At 35.8% G+C, this 22154-nt stretch overlaps 1 protein-coding gene across 1 annotated transcript in view; it reads left to right on the top strand.

The window, feature by feature from the left end:
* The window catches only part of LanA (laminin subunit alpha), a 46791-nt gene that overhangs the window by 22927 nt on the left and 1710 nt on the right, over positions 1-22154 (top strand). The window contains exons 23-56 of the mRNA XM_089846288.1: positions 235-429; positions 567-668; positions 1001-1084; positions 1160-1278; positions 1962-2076; positions 2144-2257; positions 2811-2938; positions 3616-3914; positions 4285-4385; positions 4981-5161; positions 5245-5388; positions 5815-5966; positions 6053-6157; positions 6624-6903; positions 7513-7700; positions 8430-8546; positions 8639-8923; positions 9006-9099; positions 9693-9809; positions 10341-10520; positions 10995-11149; positions 11214-11384; positions 11918-12048; positions 12439-12586; positions 12870-13154; positions 14137-14292; positions 14356-14462; positions 15437-15566; positions 16484-16717; positions 17206-17605; positions 18391-18734; positions 19966-20223; positions 20637-20790; positions 21464-21691. Of these exons, the coding sequence (XP_089702414.1) occupies positions 235-429; positions 567-668; positions 1001-1084; positions 1160-1278; positions 1962-2076; positions 2144-2257; positions 2811-2938; positions 3616-3914; positions 4285-4385; positions 4981-5161; positions 5245-5388; positions 5815-5966; positions 6053-6157; positions 6624-6903; positions 7513-7700; positions 8430-8546; positions 8639-8923; positions 9006-9099; positions 9693-9809; positions 10341-10520; positions 10995-11149; positions 11214-11384; positions 11918-12048; positions 12439-12586; positions 12870-13154; positions 14137-14292; positions 14356-14462; positions 15437-15566; positions 16484-16717; positions 17206-17605; positions 18391-18734; positions 19966-20223; positions 20637-20790; positions 21464-21691 (6001 nt within the window). The remainder of the gene's footprint in view (positions 1-234; positions 430-566; positions 669-1000; positions 1085-1159; positions 1279-1961; positions 2077-2143; positions 2258-2810; positions 2939-3615; positions 3915-4284; positions 4386-4980; positions 5162-5244; positions 5389-5814; positions 5967-6052; positions 6158-6623; positions 6904-7512; positions 7701-8429; positions 8547-8638; positions 8924-9005; positions 9100-9692; positions 9810-10340; positions 10521-10994; positions 11150-11213; positions 11385-11917; positions 12049-12438; positions 12587-12869; positions 13155-14136; positions 14293-14355; positions 14463-15436; positions 15567-16483; positions 16718-17205; positions 17606-18390; positions 18735-19965; positions 20224-20636; positions 20791-21463; positions 21692-22154) is intronic.

The raw sequence follows: 22154 nt of genomic DNA on the forward strand, positions 1-22154 counted from the left end.
TAACCAAAGGCAAATAGAATCTAGGAGGGTAGAATTAACAGAAATTGACCAACTGGGGAGGATGAAAGGTTGTGCCCTTCTTTCTAGTTAGCTTGGTTTTAAAATTCAAATAACAAAAATGTTAATAAAAATATTCACAATTTTTCGTGTCTTGTCTGGAGATAAGGATGCCGTTTTAACAATGAAGTTAAGTTAATTTTTCTGTTTTATAATGCATATTTAATTCTAAAATAGATTTTCACACTCGACAACTGGAATTTATACGCATTAGACATTGAAAATGGGTTATCGAAAGAGGAGTTCGATGAAAGTTCGGTTTACAACACTGGTTCCGAGATTAAGGTATCAACTCCTATTGAGGACGATGGAACACCGAATTGCGCTGAAAATCTCTACGTCGCAGCACCGTCCGAATTTTTAGGAAATAAAGTGAGTTCAATTACTCTAAAGAACGGGTTCGTTATGTTAAATACACATAAAAGGGCAAAGCAAAGTGTTTAGCCTATATTTTAATAGTTTGTGGAACAGAGATTGTTAAAGATAATTTATGTATTATCATTTCAAAGATAACAAGCTACGGTGGAAACTTGACATACACTCTCATCATCTCTGTTGACGCTGACGAGGATTCGGGTGGATTAGTTGGACACAGCGATATCATTCTTCGTGTAAGTCGAGAATATTCAATGTTTAGCTTTTAATGACACTTCAGTGGGACGAGTTCCACATAATCACGTTGTTACCATTACCCTGTAATCTTCATAAGTATTAGATTACCGTAAGGATCTATTGAATCGACATGGTCCAAACGAAACAAAATAAAATATACTGCCGTATCATGAGCAGTATGAAGTTTGGGGGGGGGGGCTTGATCTGGGCAAACTATTTGAAAGTTGTTTAGGAAATTAAATAACAAAATTTTGCAAAATTGTTTCTTTGGAACATGTGTAGACCTTTATTACACCAGTTTTGAAATGCTATCTTTAATTATCGTTTTTAGGGAAGTAACATAACTTTGGCGCATGAACTCTACGAGCAACCTGCCGAAGGTCAAGCTCTAATTGTCAACGTGAGAATAGTGGAGGTACGATAAAATTTTAAGTGATAACATTTAATTTACTGTAGATTTTAACTTTAAATAAATTTATTAATTTCGCAGAGAGAATTTCGTCACATGTCAGGAAGTGAAGTTACACGAGAACAACTTATGATGGTTTTGGTGAATTTGGAAGCGATTTATCTCAGAGTTTGCTACTTTAAAGCCTCGACAGAAGTTAGGTATGTATCAATAGCCATGGTTAAACTTTTTATGCAGTATATTATGGTAATTGTGCAATAACCAACAAGTAAATACTTCTCCTAACGCGTTAATGTTATGCAGAGGGTTTGAAAGCGAAAGTATGGTAATTGAATGAGTAGTCGCATGCATCGGAGTTTGATGACACTTTAGAATAAGTACCGAGAGTGGTTGCAACTATACTCCATGACATTTTGCCGTCAGGGTCAGCTTAAACTAGTTATGATTGCAGTGTTTTAGTGATGATCTCTAAATTAAATTAGCCTTGGCTTTCACTTAGAATCTTACTTAAATTTAAAGAGTCATACGTAAAACTTTCCTATAATAACTTGCAAACGGTAACCCTTACGGAAAAATTCCATAGAACATTTTCGACTAATAATGGCCCTTCTTCATACCACACGTACTTTTTGAAACACACTTTATGCCACGTAATTACACGAAAACTGTAATCTTAAGCCGCGTTTACACGAGACACTTTGGAACCGTTTTCAACCGTTTTGGAAAGGCCTAACACTTTTTAAAAATAATATTTGCATTTTCTCGTGAAAGATCTCTGGTTTTATCAACTTAATATTCTTTTTTGTACATTCCAAAACGGTTTAAAACGGTTTCAAAGTGTCTCGTGTAAACGCGGCTTTAATGTATTTAAACAAATTTTTAGCATAAGCAACGTCCTTATGGACCAAGCAGGCGAAGATTACGTGGCCGATGCTCCACAAGCTGTCAGAGTAGAACAATGCCAATGTCCACCTGGTTACACTGGAACATCTTGCGAAGTGAGTACCGTTTACCCTATATTTATTGGAGCTTACATTAAAATTTCTTTTATGTTTTCCATTTTAGGAATGTGCTGAAGGATATTATAGATCTAAAACCGGTCCGTATCTTGGATTCTGCGTCCCGTGTCAATGCAACGAGCATTCTGATAGATGTGACGTAGAGACTGGAAAGTGTCATGTGAGTACATTTTTTAACATGTGGTAGCAGTCGTGCACAATGTTTTTTAAACAACTCCTCAAGATCATTGAGTCTCAGTGTCTTCAATGTTGAATTGGTCCATAACACCCTATCCTTAGAACTGTTTCCACTAGTCCCATTGTAAAATCTGTTTCGCTTGCCTACCTTCAAAACGCTATGTATAAATTTTAGAGACCTGGATATGCTAGATCCTTACCTCTCCTGTGAATGGTTTATGAGTTCCACTGTTGTACTAGAATGCTATGCACTTCATATCGAGAAATTCGAAACTGAGAAATGAGATAAACTCAATTTGATACTAGGAGTGTAGCATTAGAATAAAAAATCGAAAGAAGCCTGAACTCGGCCCCCGTGAACTTAACTGACAACTCCAAAATTAAAAAATGTGCTACAACCACTTGGCCAATTTTAAAACGGGTCCAGTGAAATTAGTAAACTGCTTTTTCATCCGTGCATCTATGTTATTTCAAAGACTGGTGGGAAGGGGTAATATTTTATAAATCGGTTTTAAATATTTCATTATATATTGAAGAACTGTATGCATAATACCGTTGGTGACCATTGTGACATGTGCGAGGCTGGATATCATGGCGACGCAACGCAAGGAACTCCTTATGACTGTCTTATCTGCGCCTGTCCTCTTCCCATCGAATCTAACAAGTAAGTTTCCCCCGGTCGTTATATTTTATTAGTTTTCACTGCTGTAAGGCTTGATAGTTTCAAATACACGACATTTTGCCACGCGTGTTAGTGTTTTTATTTAAAGTTCGAAAGTATTTCGAACACGGGAAATAATATTAACACACAGGTCGATTTTTGGCTGGATTAGGTCATAGCGGTGGCAAGCTCTTCAGCTTGCGACTGGTGTTTGGTCTTTACGCCATAATTATTGGAACAGTTCGAAGTCGTTTTCTTCAGAATATCGATAGAGATTATTTAAATTGTAGAACTAAAATTGATATGCCATGCAAAATTTCATTTACGGAATTATACCACCACATAATGTCAAAATTACATAGAACTCCAATGGTACTTTTGACTATGTTGAAAAATATTTTCATTAAATGAATTTTTTGTCAAAGAAAGATTAGTAACTTTTTCAATAATTGATGTTTATAATAATGCCTTCGAAACTGAAAATTTTAATATCCATACTTCAGCCAAATAATTATTTTAAGACTTTGTTATCAAAGACACTTTTTATTAATACCTTATGATGCGAAGATGAAAAAACTTGAATTCATGTTATGAATATGCAAGATCTTAAATTTAGTTGCTTTCACAATGCTATCAGGCTTTTAAGTTTGATGTTGCCTAAAGTTATCTTTTCCGTTCAGTTTTGCTGAAAGCTGTGAAATGTCTCCAAGTGGAAAAGAAATCAGTTGTCAATGTAAGCCAGGATATTACGGCCCAAGATGCGAAGTTTGCGCCGCTGGATATTACGGTGATCCTGAATCACCCGGCAGTAGTTGCCAGAGATGCGACTGCAGTGGCAATATCGACCCTTCACGTCCTGGAAGTTGCGATTCTCTAACTGGACAGTGCGTTCTTTGCTTGAATAATACCTTCGGCTCCGCCTGTGAACTTTGCGCTCCCGGATTCTACGGCGACGCCATTGATAGGAAAGATTGTAGACGTAAGTTGCATTTTTTATCATGAGTAATATAACAACAAGTATGACTCTCAATGGAATATCTTAATGGAGGGGCGTTTCCGTGCAAGAAAGTATGTACCAACGAAAGTGATTTTTGTCAAAAGTATATTTTGGTAGAAGCGACTTCTGGTGAAGCAAAACCAATAGATATCAACACCAAGTACTAAATTGTTTCAGAGTTTCTCAGAATTTCCAAGTGTTCCCGTTTTCGAGCAAAGCCTCTATCTATAAGATGGTTACAAACCTTCCTACTTCATTTATAATTACGGAAAATGGAAGAATCATACATATTGCTGTTATGTTACATAGTACGTTAAGTACTGCCGATTTTTAACTCCATTTTCTGATGTAGAATGTGACTGTGAAGAATGTGGAACAAATCGATGCGATAATAGGGCTGGAGTGTGCGAGTGCAAACCTAATGTTGTCGGATCTAGATGCGAGCAGTGCGCTGTAAGTTTATGTATTCATAGTTGATTAGGATAAACATAAATTGAGAAATTTTGAGGTTTATGAAAGCCTTCGTCAGTGCAGTGTTTCCCAAAGTTTTCGAAGTTGTTTCACATCTTTTGATAAATTTTAAATATATGACATATCATGAGATATTTGAATTGGATTTCAAAGAACTTTATTTTGAAATATTTATATATTTGCCTTATTCAATGAATGTGTTTTGTAAAAATATGATGCTATAGCCTGTGTTAGCCAATACCACTAGACTAGACTCTTAAAGGCTGTGATAATAATTATTTGTAGGCCAATATTTAATGACTTAAAACGACCACGTGGCATACACGTTTTTCAGTAGTATATGTCAAATTGGTTTGTTTACCATATTTTGACGAAACGGTTTTCAAATCTCATGGTATACAGTAATATGTAGCGACACAGCCTTAGCGAATTCACATAATGATGTTTTCGACGCCAGTCTTGATCACTTTCCCTCTTGCTTAGTTGGGCGACCAATCAACGATCTACTTTATGATTGTTCTCCAACTCTGCACTTTATTGTGCCATTATAGGGTATTTATATTTTGTATGTTTTTAGTCCGGACACTACGGATATAGCAGTTGCTATGGTTGTCGAAGTTGTAACTGTGCCGCAGCATCAATAAGTGAGCAATGCGATTTAGAAACTGGTCAGTGTCCTTGTCAACCTGGTGCCACTGGACCTACTTGCGATGTTTGCGATTCGGGTTTCTGGAGATATTCACACCAAGGTTGCATTTGTAAGTATACGTTTATGAAAGACATGTTTCTGTTTGTATTAGTAAATTAAACATTTCATTGTACTTTTTTATAATGTGTTAAGCATGTAATTGCGATCTGAAGTACTCGGCCGGAGCTGGTTGCGATCCAACAACTGGGCAGTGTCAATGTTTGCCGGGAGTCATCGGCGAGAAATGCGACAGTTGTCCTCATAGATGGGCCTTTATTCAGAAACAAGGATGCTTAGGTGGGTTTTCAAAATGTTACATCTCTTGGATTTAATTTAATTGGAGATTTTTAGTCACTATTTGATATTTTTCTGATTATTTCCATATTAATTTAATCGGTTTAATCATAAATTTGTTTACAAATAATATAATCATTAGACAATTTCGAAAAATGAAAAACTTTTTCTCGAAGTCAAAATGGTGGATTGATATTTTTCTACAAATTTATATTATTAAATCATGATTAAGTCGCATATTTGAAATTTAGCCCTTTCTTATAGAACAGTTTAATCGATTAAAAACCTAATATCATAGCCACTTAAATATTAATTTAAAAAGCACTTTGTTTTATTATAACAATATTATAATTTTAACCGTAATTTTCATGACGAAATGTGTACTTCTAAGCAATTGAGGGACAAGACATTTAATTTAATTTTGTACAGAATGTGGTCCTTGCGTTCATTCTCTTTTGGATGGAACTGACGAACTTCGAAGGTTAATCGATCCCGTCAGAGATGAACTTGGAGATATTTCCGGTTCATACTTTACGTACAAGAGATTGGAATATGTCAACAATACTGTCAATGAACTACGGGTAACTGCGTTTTAGTGTCACTTTCGGAATTGATCCGCTATCAGTTTTATAATTTTGAAATTTATAATCCTTTTCCATAAATAAAGCCAATCGTCGACGAGTTCATTAATGATCCTTCACTTCTCAATTTGAGTCCTCTTGTTGCTGACTTAGAGGATCTCGAGATCAACGTAAACCGCGTTATGAGACACGTAATTATCGGTTCTTTGTTTTATACCAGGGATATATTTAATTTTAGAAGTAGGAATGGAGAACGGTTAGTATTTAATTCAGCTCGACTCATAGGCCAGTAAAGAGCCCCTCCCCACAACACGTAATGAAAAAATTAATTTATCTTATTGGCTCACGTAAAGTTCGTTTTGATAACGTTGCTGACGGGGACGGTGAAAAATACGTAATTCCTTTCTACCTCTGTCGCTATGACCCGCCTCTTCTTTCATACCCCTCCGTCCCGTGGAAGGGGGTACGGGACTTTGACGCGCGCCCACATTACTCTGTTCTCCATTCCTACTTCTAAAGTTAAATCTATCTAATATTGAATTAAGCTTACAATGTAAAGAAAACTATTTCCTACTCAAAAACTTCTTAATCGCATATATTATTGCTCCTTAATATCACACTGCATTTTTATTCAATTCGATCTTTAATCGCTTACAGGGAAATGCCTTAAAAGACAGCGCCGACAAAGAAGCGCAAAATGCAGACGCCACTCGTATCGAAGCTTTGGAAGTTGAAAAACTCGTTAGTGAAGCTGGTCGCAAAGCCCAACAAAGCGTGTACGATGTCCAGAAACTGGCGGAAGGCTTGATATCAGGCATGGGACCAAACATTGATCGCATCATCGAAGAAGCTCAAAGACTCTTAGATCAAATTGTCGCTCGTGATTTTGAACAAAATAGAAATGAGTCCATGGAAGAGGCGCAACTCGCGCAAGATCGTACGTGGCAAAACTTTTATTTTAATTATGCATGAAATATAAGGACTTGAGCATTTTTTGGCATCAAATTGGGTGTATCGTAATACTTGGGATAAGTATCGTTAAGCTTTAGAGATGTCGCCTGCCATTTAACATGAAAATCCTTTTTTTCCTAAAATCCAATAATTTTCGAAATCAATTATGTGGTATCATAAAAACTGCTCAAAACCTTATTACCAGAAGTATTGTAATATTAAGTTGTGGAAATAATGCAAATAATACAGTAGTCTCTATTAGTGTTGACAGAATTTATGAAAAACTTGTAAAAATAAGGAATTTTAAAATTTCACTGAAACTCCAACATACAACGTTTAGGCTTTTTGGTCTAAGAGAATAACGGGAAAAGTCAGGCAAAATCAGGAAATTTTAATGAGAAACGTTTTTTGGCAACCCTGCAAATTGTACTCGGTTAAAAAATGTTTCTATCCAAAGTTAAAGGATGGATTAACACGCGACAATTCATTTAATTCGTGTATTCTCTACTTCTGGTATAATATGCATCAAAATGTATTAGGATTATAGAAACATATTTTGCCATTGTTAACTTTAAAGTATGGTTTTTGGCTACAGTTTTGGAACAAGTGAAATTATTCGGTGAACCTACTTCATTCAATCGTGATAGTTACGAGAGATTGAGAGGAGATCTTGACAGATTGAACGAACTTCTGAGAGAACTACGAGATTACAGCTTCCAGTCGAAGAACAAAGCTAACGAAGCCTTGGATATCATCGATAATAGCAGAGCCACTCCTTTAAGGGTACGAAAAAAATTACGAATTAAGAAATGTAAATAGGACAGATAAACATTTCAATTGCATTAAGAGTGAATGTAAAATAAGCTCCGATGATCTGTGCTTCAATTAGTACATAATATTATTGGATATGTTGCATAAGTATGACACAGTTACCTATACTTCGTAATGCTAGAGACTTGCTGAGAGCTAGTTCGAGAACAAGTTGAACAACAAGCGAGAATTGTCTACACTCGGTTTTGCAGTCCTGCTTCTTATTTACTAAGCCTTTGACAGCGACTCACCAGGCGTCGCTTTACAATAATCTATGACGTTTCACCTAAGTAGCTTCATGACAAGCTCTCAGTAACCAGTGACAAACTTATGGAACATATCTTATGAACTTATTAATGAGTTTTTGAAATTGGAAACATGTGTTTTGCAATATTTAAGAAGATTAAAGCAATTAAATTTTTCTACTGAACTCTAGGTGTTAGACCTCTTAGTCTAATAGTTAAACCCTATTGGCGGAAGTGGTACTAGTAATAGTGGTTTATGCCCCTCTGATGTAATATTCGCGAAGTGCCCAGTAAGAAAACTGGATTCTTTAATATTGCAGAAGGATGTATAGTTCCAATTTTAATTATTCATTGATTTATATACTCTTACAATAAAAATGACTTTCCTTTAAACACGGCTTTTTCGGTTGATAATCAGCGTTTGCAAAATAATCTGATATTCTATTGAATTTCTTAGGGTGACATTCAAAATATTGAAACATCATCCACAATGATTGATGAAACGCTTAAGACAGCTGAAGATCTCTTAGAGCAAGCAAAACAGTTTATTAAAGATGCGGGATTTGCATATGAGGTATTTAAAGTTTCTTTCATGCTAATAACATTATTGGGCAACAGTTTGGTGCAAAAATTCCAAAATTTTATTTTTTCTAAAAACATTTGTAGACGAGATTAAAAGCGGATTTGGAAAAACTGGAAGAGGAAGTAGAGAAACTAAGAGCGTACGTCAGGGAGCGAGATGACGAGTTATATGATGTACGACCTCTGGTTGACGAAGCCATTGCGCATGCTGACAAATTGAAAGCGGAAGCCGACAAGCTACGAAGTCTGATCGTTGACACCAAAGAAACCTCAGCTGCAACAGCCTATCAAAAAATTGTGGATGAAATAGAAAAAGCGGAAGAATCTGCCAGAGATTCTTTAAATGCTTCGAGTGATCTATTTCCAAAAGTATGTAGCGTAATTTTAAAAATTGGATATCGAAAATTTTGGTCATTCGAAGTATTGTATAATAAAATATTTTAATTTCAAGACTGACGGACTTCTGGAAGAAGTCTCTGATTCAGGAATAAATAGTACCGAACTTTTGAGGGAAGCTGAAGAACTCAGAAATAAAGTTTATAATGGTGGGTTCAAACAATTCGTTTTAGCCTTAACAAATAACAGAAAGTGAAGAGGGAAGGAGATCGTTGAAATATTTACGGTGTTCGGGTTTTCTAGGGGAAAATTTACCTATCATTACTAGCGAGAGTACACGGACAAACTAATTACATTTTCCCAGTCTACACTTAAAGACCTCCCAAAACAATCTAATTTAACCCGATTACCTCAAGAGCCGAATTTTTTCCGACTGAGTGGGGGAAAAGATAAGGCCATATAGCAGATCGCTGATTGGTCGACCAAAAAAGTTAGAAAACAAGATTTGGTTTAGTTAAAGCAAATTCCACTAGATGCTCCTATTAATGGTATTAACTAGTCCGCTAAGTTTTGCAAAGGTTAGTTTTAGCTCTACCCTCTTGGAGTAGTTCCTATTGGTTTCTGTATTTGGCGAGGTAAAATTGGTATGTAGGAAATTAGGCTCCACAGCAGGCAACATTTGCTATAAACATCGTTCTAGGGAAGCTTTCATATCCAGTGCCTCACTGTCTGATGTTTAATTTGATTTAAATTTAAAATCAAATCCTATTCATTTCAATCAATTTAATTTGTATATTGGCAGAACTGAAACCGAATTTCAACCAGAAGGAGACGGAAGTGGCCAACCTAATGGATGCGAATAATGAAGCTGACCGTGGTCTGAAGTTGGTTGAAAGGGATCTAGATAGGTTTCCTAAAGGTAATTTTTGCTTTTCCGATTTGAGAGTGGGAAGTTTTTATTCAATCTTTGACAACTGTTACTGGTTTGCCTTGAAAATCTAAAGCTTCATTTCAACTCGTCAATAATAAAATGACTAAAATTCGGCAAATAGGGATAGATGCAAAATATTTTGGGTAAAGACCATGATGGGAACGTAAAGTTGAGTCGGACAGAATTTCTGTTATTTCAGCATCATCTATGAAAACCTGTTTTCAATACGTCAGTTAATGACGTATGTAACACCTTGAAAATACACAATGCGATCGATTATACGTAGTATAAGTACGAACCTAATATTCGTTAGTCCAGAATAACGATGCAGGGGTAGTCTGTTCATACGCGAAGTCTTAAAACAGATTTAATGCGTCTCTTAGTTTGGAAATACTGTAATACTTCACTTTAACTTAAAAAGTTTGGCAAACGGCGGGATTCTGTTTTAATTCTCCTCTAGTGTGGGACTTACCAGAGCGAAACTAGCTTTAGTACAAGGAAACGTTAAATATTTTCCAGGTTCAATTGAGAAATACGCTATTGAAGCTAAAGTAGCTTCAGGAAGAGCACTTGATAACGATAAAAGGACTACAGAATTTTTGGACAGTTTGGAACTTTCCGACAAAGAAAATAAGGGTTCAGACATGGAGCGTTACCATGAAGATATCAGTCAAGCCATAAAACAATCCAACAACTACAGTAAGTTCTGTCAGGGTTGCCACAGTTACTGGAAAACTTGGATATGTTAGGAAATTTGAAAACAGACCAAAAGATTACTTAAAATTCGGTAGTTTTAAAGGTTTTAGCAAATTTTGCGGAATTTGAAAATGGGTCTAAAAGGTCAAGGAACAGTCTGGAAAGTTAAAGGGGCCCAAAAATATCGAACAAAAGTGATGGATGTATTTCATTTTGAAAAGTTCTTCAGCTTAACTTAACTTTAATGTTCAACGTTAGATGTATGAGTTTTAAAACATAATTTTCTTAATAGTTTATTATGAAAATTGAATTCCCAAAATTATACTGTTAACATTGAAAATGTTTGTGAAAATCAAAGGTTTAGTTAATGAAAACCCGGAAAAGTCAGCTAGGAATTTGATGATCCGGAAATAGAAATTTTGTGGCAACCCTTTATGAAGCTATTTAAATTTAACACTAACATCACTTCATATTTAGTCAACAGAGTTCGAGAAACAATACCCGTTATTTATGATAAAATTGAAAGTTTGAGACCAGTTGCCGAGAGAAACGAAAGACTTATCCCCGATATTGGAGCCAGAATCGCCGGTTTGAAGCATAAAGTAGCATTAGCCAGACAACAAGCCAATTCTGTAAGTTTTTCCGTCAAGCTTTTTATATAAAGTTGCGGGATTTCATACTTAAAAATCATTTCAGATAAAATTGGGAATAAAATTCAATGAATCCACGACTTTGGAAATTCGAAATCCTGACGGAATGAAGAAAGAAAAAGCTGCCGCTCATACTCAAGTCTCAATGTATTTCAAAACTGAAAAGAGCAATGGTTTATTAGCCTACATTGGAAACTTGAAGAGCGACGACAGAAAAGTACGCACATTCTTAGATTTTTGTTATTTTTCAATTGCGAATTGGGAGCAACTCTAGTTTACTAAACACTTCTTAAATTGAAAATAAAGCCTTTATACGTCATCAGCACCCAAAAAGCGACAAACAGAACAAAGAATTTATTCAAGGAACCAAACCAGTGCTTAACGGCACAACCCCATAACCTCGACTGTCCTAGCCTACCTAATCTAAAAAAAATTCGATAAAGTATTATTGTTGAATTTAGCTACTTTAAAGTAGCTGAACACGAATATTGACTTTATCATCAATTTATAAAAGTGCCCAGTATACTAGAATTATCTGGCGAATCTTCGCCTCTTACACATTGTCGAGCATTGACACATCGAGGCGAATATTCGTTCCCTTTTATTTGGCGACGCTAATAATTCGGGATGGGTTTGTGCCTTTAGACATATTTAACCCATCCCAACTACTAGCTCGGGACTCCCCGAATACCGAATGTGTGGAAACACCTTCTTTCGCATTAGTCTAAAAAGAAAATTTATCTACTTTAGGAGGAGTTTTTGTCCATTGAAGTCAGAGCACGTTTCGTTTTGGTTCACGTGAACCTCGGTGGTGACACTACTCAAATTCTAGTCAGCAGAGACGTGGCGGATAATGAATGGCATCAAGTGATTGTTGAAAGGTAATGACTATTTTTAAATCTTCTATAATAAAAGTCTATTGTTATCAGCATATTCACTAGCCATTGTACTGTACATAGAAGTATATTTTGGAACTAAGGCATAATGAATGTTTTATGTATTCTGAAAGCACGTAAAGTTGTGAAAGCGCCGAAAATTTCAAAATTTAAAACGGAACCAAAAATATTTTAATTCAACGAATATTAAGGTTAATACCTTAATATTCGTGAAATCAAGTGTAATCTTTCTAGACATGATTTGTAAAGTGCGTGAATTTCAAAATAGAAACAACTTTTAGGTTTTTTTTCTTTTGCCAGTTGTATTTCGCGAGATGGACCTTTCTACTATTAAACTAGAAAATTAAAAAACTTTTGCATTTTTAAAATGTCTAGAATGGCCAAGATTGTCAAAGTGACGGTGAAAACGGAAGATGAAGCGGACGTGGTTGAGCGAGTGTCTTTGCAAGGAGTTCACACAGTTTTTAACATTGATCAGCAAGGTTCCAAGTTCTATTTGGGAGGTGTACCGGACGATATTGAGGTAATTGTGCAGTTTTGATTGCTAAGATAGTAATCTAGGAGCCAGTCATCCAATGTAATCTGTGTACACGACTGTACCTTTGACTGCACTAAGTTGATTACGCGTAATCTTTAAAAGCCCTGCCATTGACAGTGGCAAAATAATTACACGCAATCCGTAATCGGTGTACAGGAACATTGACAGCGATAAGCCCGCACACTATCTTAAGGAATAGACTAGAGAAATTGATTTAAAGTTTAAAAAATTATAATCCATTAATGGGACACATTTCTCATTTCTTTAGCTTCCATCGGCAGTTGAAGCTCGTCGTTTCGAAGGTTGTATCGAAAGCTTGGAATTTGGTAACGTTCCGGTTGGCCCATGGAACTTCCAAAATGCCGAGAATCTTGACGGATGTCAAGACAGAGATAAACTGATCATTGTCGAAACATCAACTGGTCTCAAGTTCGATGGAACGGGATACGCTATTCTGCCCAAGAAGGAATTGAATTTTGCTAGAGACACTTACGTGTCAATGAAGTTCAAAACGTATGCCGCCAAGGGAGTTCTTTTCCTTATTGGAAATGAGGTACGTATATAAAACCTGATAACAGAAGTGAGAAGAGACTAGAAGTGAAGGGCTCTAGCATTGGTAATAGATCCTGGCATTAGTGATCAAATTTGAGGATTTTACGCCGCTTCAATCGCGCCTACGCTAGAGAGAAAAAAATTGGTCGAGTTCCAAAAAATTTCTTACCCCCTTCCCCTCAACCTAAAGCGGCGAAACACGGATGCCGGTGCTTGAATCTAGTTCGGCCGTCTACCACCGCGAGCGTCTCTCGTTTTGGAGGGGAAATTTTGAAACCGCCACTAGAGGGCCAAACGTTGGTGTGCTATCAAGAATATTCACTTTCGCCGAGTGAAGAATTTGGTTAGCTCAGTACTTCTAGTCTCATCTCACTTCTGCTGATAATAAAGACCTTAATCGAAAGTTACGGGAATAAAATTTTCATCTGTTTTATTGGAAAGAGCGTATAAAATATGTATTATATGTATTGATATTTTATGTTCGAACAATGTATTTAATTATATTATTTAAGAAGATTCGAGCAATTAAGTTTTCCAACTGGTTCCTATGAGTTAGAGTACTGCAAATTATAAAATTCTTAAAACGGGAAGTGTATACCGTATACGATAGACTTTTTTTATATTTCGTTCCTAAAAATGTTTTGATGCAAAACTTAACGATCGAATGAGGGCCCACTTTTTGGAAATGAAAATTTAAAGGCCCTCGTTATAAACCCGTCTATAGTATATATAGAGAGAACCAGTATGCTCAATACGCAGGAATCGGTTGAAAAGCGCGGACGTTATTACATAAAGGTTTATTACATTTCTGCCCGCGGATTGGAAAAATCTTTCATAATGTGTATGTACCAATTAAGAGCAAGGACCCCGCAAAATTTAAGTTTAAGTACAGTGGTTTGGGCTGGGCGTTAATTATGACTCGGTCAATCAGAACTTTGACTTATTTGAAGATAACTAACATTTTCAAAATATTTTAATTTCAGAATGACTATTTCTTGCTAGAAATAGACGAAGGCTTATTTAAAATGAAAATGAACTTGGGAGAAGGTGAGGAAGAAATAGTTTCGCCAAATAAAGTAAATGATGGGGAATGGCACATCCTCGAGGCCAGCAGAGAAAAGAGAGAGGCCTATTTGAAAGTAATTTCAAACTTAGACTTGTTATATTAGTTAACGATCCTAATAACCAAACGCGTTACACAGATTGATGGGCAGGAAATTGCCGATATAAAAGTTCCAGGCAGGGATGAAATACTTGAGACATCTGATATAATCTATATTGGAGGATATAAGAAACGAAAGAGAACAAAGTAAGTAATTATTTGATCACTCTTGTTATTAGGAGTGAAAGTAGCGTAAGTGTCGTATTAACATTATTATGAAATAAAATACGTTAATGGGAGTGTTTCTGAGCAAAACAATTTCCGGTAAAGTAACTTGTTATTTGCTATTTGGTAGCATCTACCTAGAGCTCGGTATTATCTATCCATTATCCACGTTATTTTATCTTTATCCATAATCGAAAATTATCCACAGAACCTGTATGCTAAATCGTATTATATCCACAACTTTGTGTATAAATAATTGGTTATCCACCAATTTATGTGTAATGGATAGAAAAAGCCGAGCTCTACATCCACCTCTTGTGAGGCAGGGTTAAAAGGTATAAACACCAATGGATAAATCGGTTTTTAAAGTTGCCAAGAAGTTGCTTATGTTCCCGTTTAAAGACAAACACCATAAGCATATGCTTATGCAAACAACCTTAACCATAACATTGGAACAAACCTACCTTGAGAACTTTAGCATAACCTTCCCTGAGAACTTTAGCAGTAAAACAATTGGAAGTGTGAAATACATTGTCATAATTTTATTTATGCCAGTGTAGAAAATCCAATGACTACCAGCGTTTTAGGTTAAGTGGATAGTTGTGTCTCATTTCGCCCACCAAAGTTTAAATTATACGAAAATATAAAAATTGAGAGTTAATTTAAAAATTGATAATATTTCGAAACTAGTGGTATAACATAGTTTGAGAGGCTGATGATATCATAGCTGTGTTGCCTTGAGGTAGAATAGATCCCTAGCTTGGGACTTGTGTTTTTTCACCTGTTCGTGCTGCATTTGATATCATAACTATAGCAAGACAATTTCATAATTGTGTCGTTCTTTTCTAAAATGTCCCCAAAGTGATTTAAACCGCATAACATTACTAATCAAAAGATTTGTTTATTCGAAAGGAAATGTTTGATTGATTCTAACTTCATCATATTTTTCATTGCAGATTAACCAAAAACCTTAAGCTAACGTCTTTCGAAGGATGCATAGATGATGTACAGATCTCAAACAAACTCTTTAACTTAAATGAAAATACCAAAGAATTGTTGGGCGCAGTTAGTGGATGCCCAGAAACGGTAAGGATTAATATAACTATTTTCCCAAAAGCGTTTTTCTCAGCAGCTAATAGAGCAATTGTAATTGCATTTTGTGTGTTTTAAATGGGGTCAATGTCTGTAAAACCATTTTAATCGCTTTAAATTTATAAAATAACATCGAAGCTAATATCAAATCTTACCAAATTAAATTTATGTAAAGTTTCAAAACATTTGGTACAGTTGAGGTGCTAGGACTAGTACTAATTTTTGATAAAGGAAGCGTGTAATTTTTATAAAAACAGGCATAGAGAACTAACCAATTAGAAACCGCGAATATAGATCTGAGAGTGTAACGTGGTTTCACAGTCGCTGATTGGTTACGGTTTCTCATGGAGTTTTAAAATTAAAATGAGTTTTAGGCTTATCGCCCCAACTTTTGGTTTAAATGTACCGGAATATTTTTCGTACGTTTTGCAAACGATATCTGCATAGTAAATACCTTCGAATGATTTCAAATTACAATTAGTTTGGGATTTCGTACATAATTTGAAATTGGCTCTTATTTATTACCAAACACGTAACGCCCTGCCACCTTTTTAACAGAATTTTCGTAGCGCACTCTATATCTCGCGCCATGATCGTGACAACGCTCACAATTTCTATGAAAATTTGTTTTAAATTGCATTCGACAATGAGCATGCCACGGGAATTTTGTTAACCAAAAGGCAGGCCGTTACGCGATTGGCAAATGTCATTTTTTTCTCTAAAACCTCAATCTAATTTGAATTTTAAAAACACACTGAGATATTTCCTGATATATATTGGTTTCGGTCCCAGAAATGGTAATTGGTATGATAGGGGTTTAGTAGTTCATGAATTCCTTGAATGTGCGGACAAGCTTATTTCTTTTTAGTGAGTATCATGTTGGGTAATTATTTATTTTCTTTTTCAAACAGGTGGTTAGAACTGTTTACTTCAATAACAAGTCATCAGACGCCTATATCGCTATGCCAAGGAAGAGCGATTTTAACCAACGTTACGTAGAAATAACATTTAAGTTTAAAACCGATGATCCGAACGGTATCTTGTTTTACGCCGCTAGTCAAGACCAAAGTAGTTACTTCACGCTTCTTTTAATTGATGGAAATCTTGTATTGAAAAGCGAACCTGGAGGCGAAATTAGATCAAATGTAAGTACATTAGTTTTTTAAACGTAACTACACAATTTATCTCAAGGCATAAACGCGCCATTGAAAACTTATACTTGGCTGATGTGCTCTTTATCGGCCTTTTAAATTGAAGTATACAACGTGATTCTTACGCAAATTTTTAGAACATAATGTTTTATTTAAAAACTACATTTATTTGCGAGGTAGATAAATATTTATGTGCCCACCCAATCAATTTAAAACAAAACTATATATAAAATTCAAGTAGCTTTATTGATGTTTCCATCTGCGTCTAAACGCACTGGGATCGACAATGGCCCTGAGCCTGTATCTTTGAAACCCCTACTTTGATAAAAAGTTGAAGTTTTCTTAATTATTATGATGATCTTTTATATCGCGTAACGTTCACAGTGACCCCATGGGTACTTTTTGAACAAGTTGATGAAGCTATATTTATACATTTACTTGTTATTTGAAATCCGCCAAATCAATTTGTTACTCTTTAACAGGTTCGACTAGACGACAAAGAATGGCATTACGTTTTAGCCACCAGGCTAGATTCAACTCTAAGGTTGCATATAGATGATCAGCATAATTTGGAAGGAACGGGCGACGGTTCACCTCTCTCTATTAGCGCCCCGTTTTATTTTGGAGGTGTCCCTAACTCTTACGATGTCAACGAAGAGGCCGTTGACGCCTTACCTAGTTTCAAAGGGTGCATGGGAGATGTTACGCTCAACGATGAGTTCCAGAATTTCGCTAGCAGTCGAAATAAAAAGGGTATCAACTTAGAACAGTGTCCTTTCTCAGAAAGTCATACGCCCGCTGTTACATTGAAGCCAGTCACTGATACTCAAGAATCCAAAAGTACAGATGATGCAGATGTGACTCAAGTTTATACAACAGATGGTACGTATTCGATAATAATAAACATTAGTATTTTGTAAAGGCTGGCATTTTTATATTTTCGGTATTTGTCCCGAACGACTATTTGAAAATATCCAAGTAGTGGGATTTTCGGATTTCTCACACTTCTGAAATAAGGTCTACATTGTTGGTGGTTGTAATTTCCCTTCCTGTGTCGGTCTTTAGGGGCGCGAACGACCCCTGCGACCCGTCTAAATACTTCTAATAAGTCGTTGATGCTATGTAGGGATGTGTAAGGCGCTAGTAAATAAGTTCAATTTGTAGCCATTACCACTATTTGACTTGAGTTTATTTCTATTCAAAACCTGGCAGTGAAAAAGGTTCAATGTAGTTATTTAAACAAAATGTTACGAAGACAAGCTTTTAAGACCGGTTACCAATGACTTGGGTTTATTTTGTTTCTGCAATTAATGGTATTGCGACTACTAATTTCATTTCTTTACAAATTATATCTCTGTATGACACCTACACCTTTCCACCCTTTATGCCGTTTTTCCAACAAATTAATGAAATCACAAAGCAAAGTTCGCGTATTAATTTTCGCCTACTCTCCATACTACGATTAACACCTTAAAAATAGCTATTACATGTCGGGGAGGCTGTGTGTTACGCATTCGGTCGGAGACGGAAATTTTAATTTATCGATAAAATCTGAATACAATTTGGTTTTTAAAATTATTCGTAGAAGAATTTTTTATTTTATCAATCAAAATTTGTTAATATGGTAATTTGTCTCTCAAATTTAAAATTATTTTAAATTTAATCAGATTATGAGTCCATCACTTCACCACCTGAAGTATATAGGCCGGACGAGGATAAAGACACAACGCCTCCGGAAGAAGTGGAGACAACGACGGAATATGTTGAAAAAACATGCGCTTTGCCATTAGAACCGGCAGAAGAAAATATTCCCGAAGAATACGGTCTTCGTTTTGGAAGGACGAGTACTAGCAATCATCAGTATTTTATGAAGAGCGATATTATTGGGAGGTTATTAGAAAGTTCCGACTTCGAGCTCGAGTTTAAAACATCTCGTCAAAATGGAACCTTATTTTATGTTGGTGGTTCATCTCACGATGACTTCGTTGGTCTCTTCATCAGAGATTCCCAGGTAATTTCATTACAGTTAAGGCTCTTTCAGACGATCCAACTCGAGTTGACCCAACTAGTTGGATCGTGTGAATAGAAGCTGGATGAGTTGAGTCACCAAAAAAGTTGGCTAGGAAAAATTGGATCAGTGATCCAATTTTTGCTGACTCAACTTTTTAAGTTCATTTCTCCAGCCAATCAAAATGAATTACAAAAAAAAACCTTTTTCAAGGGTTATTTCATAAGTGCCAAGGTAGGTGGAGCTTAAAAAGTTCCATTTGGCGGTAAAAGTTTAGTCGTGTGAATAGGAAGGATTTATTTCACTTTTCCCTACAAAAGTTGGGCAAGTTGATACAACTTTTTGACCCATCGAGCTGGGTCAAAAAGTTGGATCGTCTGAAAGAGCCTTTAATCGATCAATCCACAATCTTTTCGAATGTTTTGAAGTATTGTTCATAGCAATCGTGCAGTACGTCGAATAAAGTTAGCTGAACGAACGTACAAAATAATGTAATATTCAAATAATATTAAAGAAGGTATTAGGTATTCTTAAACTAAAGGGTGGCTCCGATGGTGCCCCTTAAAGGTGGCTTATCTACCGCGCAGTGGTTAAGCTTGTTAAAGCTAGTTTAGCCAAAGGCAGGAACCAATGGGACCTAATTACAAGGTAAAATTCGTGTCCAGAAGATTAGCTAGAATGCTAGGGTTGATAATGGAGCCGCCTGTTGCTTTTAGAGACCCCTTTACGAAGATGGTACTGCATGGTGGTACCGTACCATCTGACGGATTAGTCCAATATGATTTTATAATCCTCTGTCGTCTTAGAAAAATTAATTTCTCGTAATTCTTATTCAACCCGGTGTTGCGTTTGTGTTTAATGGAAATGGAAATGGACACTTATTGATACGAAGCTTAATTATGGGTTAATCTTAAGCTAACATGTTACGGATCTAGAAAAAGATGTTTTAAACAGGTTAGAGGTTCTCAGTTCCCCTCCTTGAGCAACTCAACCAAACCAACTCTAAAAAATCTGTTATTGGTATCAACCATACAGTTTGGTCAAACTAATTTTGACTGAACAATAATTCAAAAAAGCAATAAGCTAACCACATTCTCGATTATGAATAACATTTTTACATAGCTCCAATTTGGAAAAATTCGTTATGATTTTTTGTATAAATACGAAAAAAGCTACAATTACACTTCACTTAGAAAAAATTTAAAATATTAATTGTTTTGCCATTTTTTTTAAGATCGTGTACGTCTTTAGTTGTGGAACGGGACCCGCTGAAATAGTCAGTAAGGAAACTTACGATGACGGACAATGGCACAAAGTGTCGTTTAGTAGAGTAGGAAAAAGAGGATTCTTAAAGATCGATGACGAAGAAGAAGATCTCGAGGGAGAATCTCAAATGGCCACCACTTCGCTTAACATTCAATCGCCATTTTATGTTGGAGGTCTTACGGACAACGTCATCAGAGATGTTAAAAACAAGATTAAGATGGTTGAGGTAAGACACCTTCTTATAACAGGGTTGCTAGAAAAGTCAGCCCTTAGAAAAAAACTGGTCTCGTATCCTGATATAGTTATCGCTAAGAAGCAAAGCCGGTAACCTCTTGTGCAAAAATTACATGAAGACGTTAAGAAGGGTGCTTGAAGAGCAATACTAGATGTCTTGACCAGTCTTGTCCTTTTTTGCATAAGAGTTTTGCTTTTTTTGCGTCTTAGCCATTATTAGGAACTATTAACTAATGGTCCTAATATGATTTAAACATGCTGACTGTTCTACAAATAAAAGTTCACTGGGGAAAGAATGTATTAGTTGAAAGCCAGGAAAAACTTTTTTGAAATGAAAATCTGTGGCAACACCCAGTTGCGAAGTTAAGGAATATAATGGATGTAAAACCGTTTTATCATCTAAAGGGATCCCTAACATCATTCCCGGGTTGTATCCGTGGTGTCAAAGTTCAAGGAAATCCTCTAGAGAATCCTCGGGTATCAAACAACGTCGAAAGGTGCTCGGATAACGTAGAAGACGGAGCGTTCTTCTATTCGGGTGGAGGATACATTAGTATGCGTAAGTGTCGAATTTAAATTAAGTTTTTAACAGGATTGGCAAGAACCAGCCAGACCAGTTTTAACCATGGAGAGAAACCAGGCTTTGAACCTTCATGTTGTTAACTTATGTATCGTACAGACTCAAGTTTAGTCTTAAGAGTGTCGACTTGGGGTTGGGGAATCATTCATAAACCAGAACTAAAACCATAAAACATGTTCTTTTCAACCCAAAAACCAAGCTTATACTTTTACGACTCAATTCACTATATGTCATCTGCTGAAAAACAAGTAAAAGTGTCTAATGAGGGCGAGATTAACCCTTTAGTAAATGTTTTTACCGGTGGTTTTTACGGTTTAAATCGGTTAAAATTGCCTGATTTTTTTTAAATTTTTTATTAATTTTTCGAAAAAACGAGAGTTTTGCCAAAGATTAAGGAACCCAGATTAGAGCTAGGAATTATCTAAACATTATCCAAGTCATTTTATCCTTTTCCGTACTCGATAATTATCCACAGAACTTGCATGTTAAATCGTGTTATATCTACAACTTCGTTTATAAATAATCGGTTATCCATCAATTTGTGGATAATGGATAGTAAATGCCGAGCTCTAAGCCAGATTGATTTAATGAAAAAATTGAATTACGTATCCTGCTGTAGTTTGTACTCATTAATTTGTTTTGTAATTGTTAGACGACTCGTTCTACGTTGGACAAGTAATGGAAGCTGAAATCCTAATAAAACCGCGAAGCAATTCGGGTGTCTTGATATCAGTGCACGGAAAAGTGGATTACTTAGTGCTACAAATGGTTGAAGGCAACATCACATTCACAGTTGAAAATGGAGCTGGACCTTTCACAAGCCAGTTCAACTTTGATGACGAACATTCTTTGTGCGATGGCAACTGGCACTATATTAAAAGTAATTGTATTTAATTAATTAGTTTAAGTTCTTCATCGTTTATAAATATATTAAACAGTAGTAAATTGGCTTGTCTTTAGTGTATGATAATGAACATAATGACAATAATTACGATACTCACTATCCCTAGATAGTTATACCATAGTATAGTGCTTCTTGGTGTTTATATTCACTATATCTACTTCACAATGGGATGGCATGGGTCGCCTTTATGACAGTTTAGACAAATCACAAGTTCGAGATTGAAAAATGTTTACACCGAAACCCGCCGTCGAATTGCATTCGTACTGTTATTATATAACTCAATTTTGGTGTTTCCGAGTTAAAAATTACTTGCATCCATACAGTTTTTTAAAATTGACATCAACATGCTATTTTAATTTTCCAGTTTTTAGGCAAAACACCTAACACGCAAACAAACCTTAATACAACATGAAAGTTAGTATTACAACAAGGGAAAGTG

Source organism: Phalangium opilio, unplaced genomic scaffold (genome assembly GCF_054372755.1).
Source record: "Phalangium opilio isolate 3A_F unplaced genomic scaffold, DU_Popi_V2 ptg000009l_1, whole genome shotgun sequence".
Lineage (NCBI taxonomy): Eukaryota > Metazoa > Arthropoda > Arachnida > Opiliones > Phalangiidae > Phalangium > Phalangium opilio.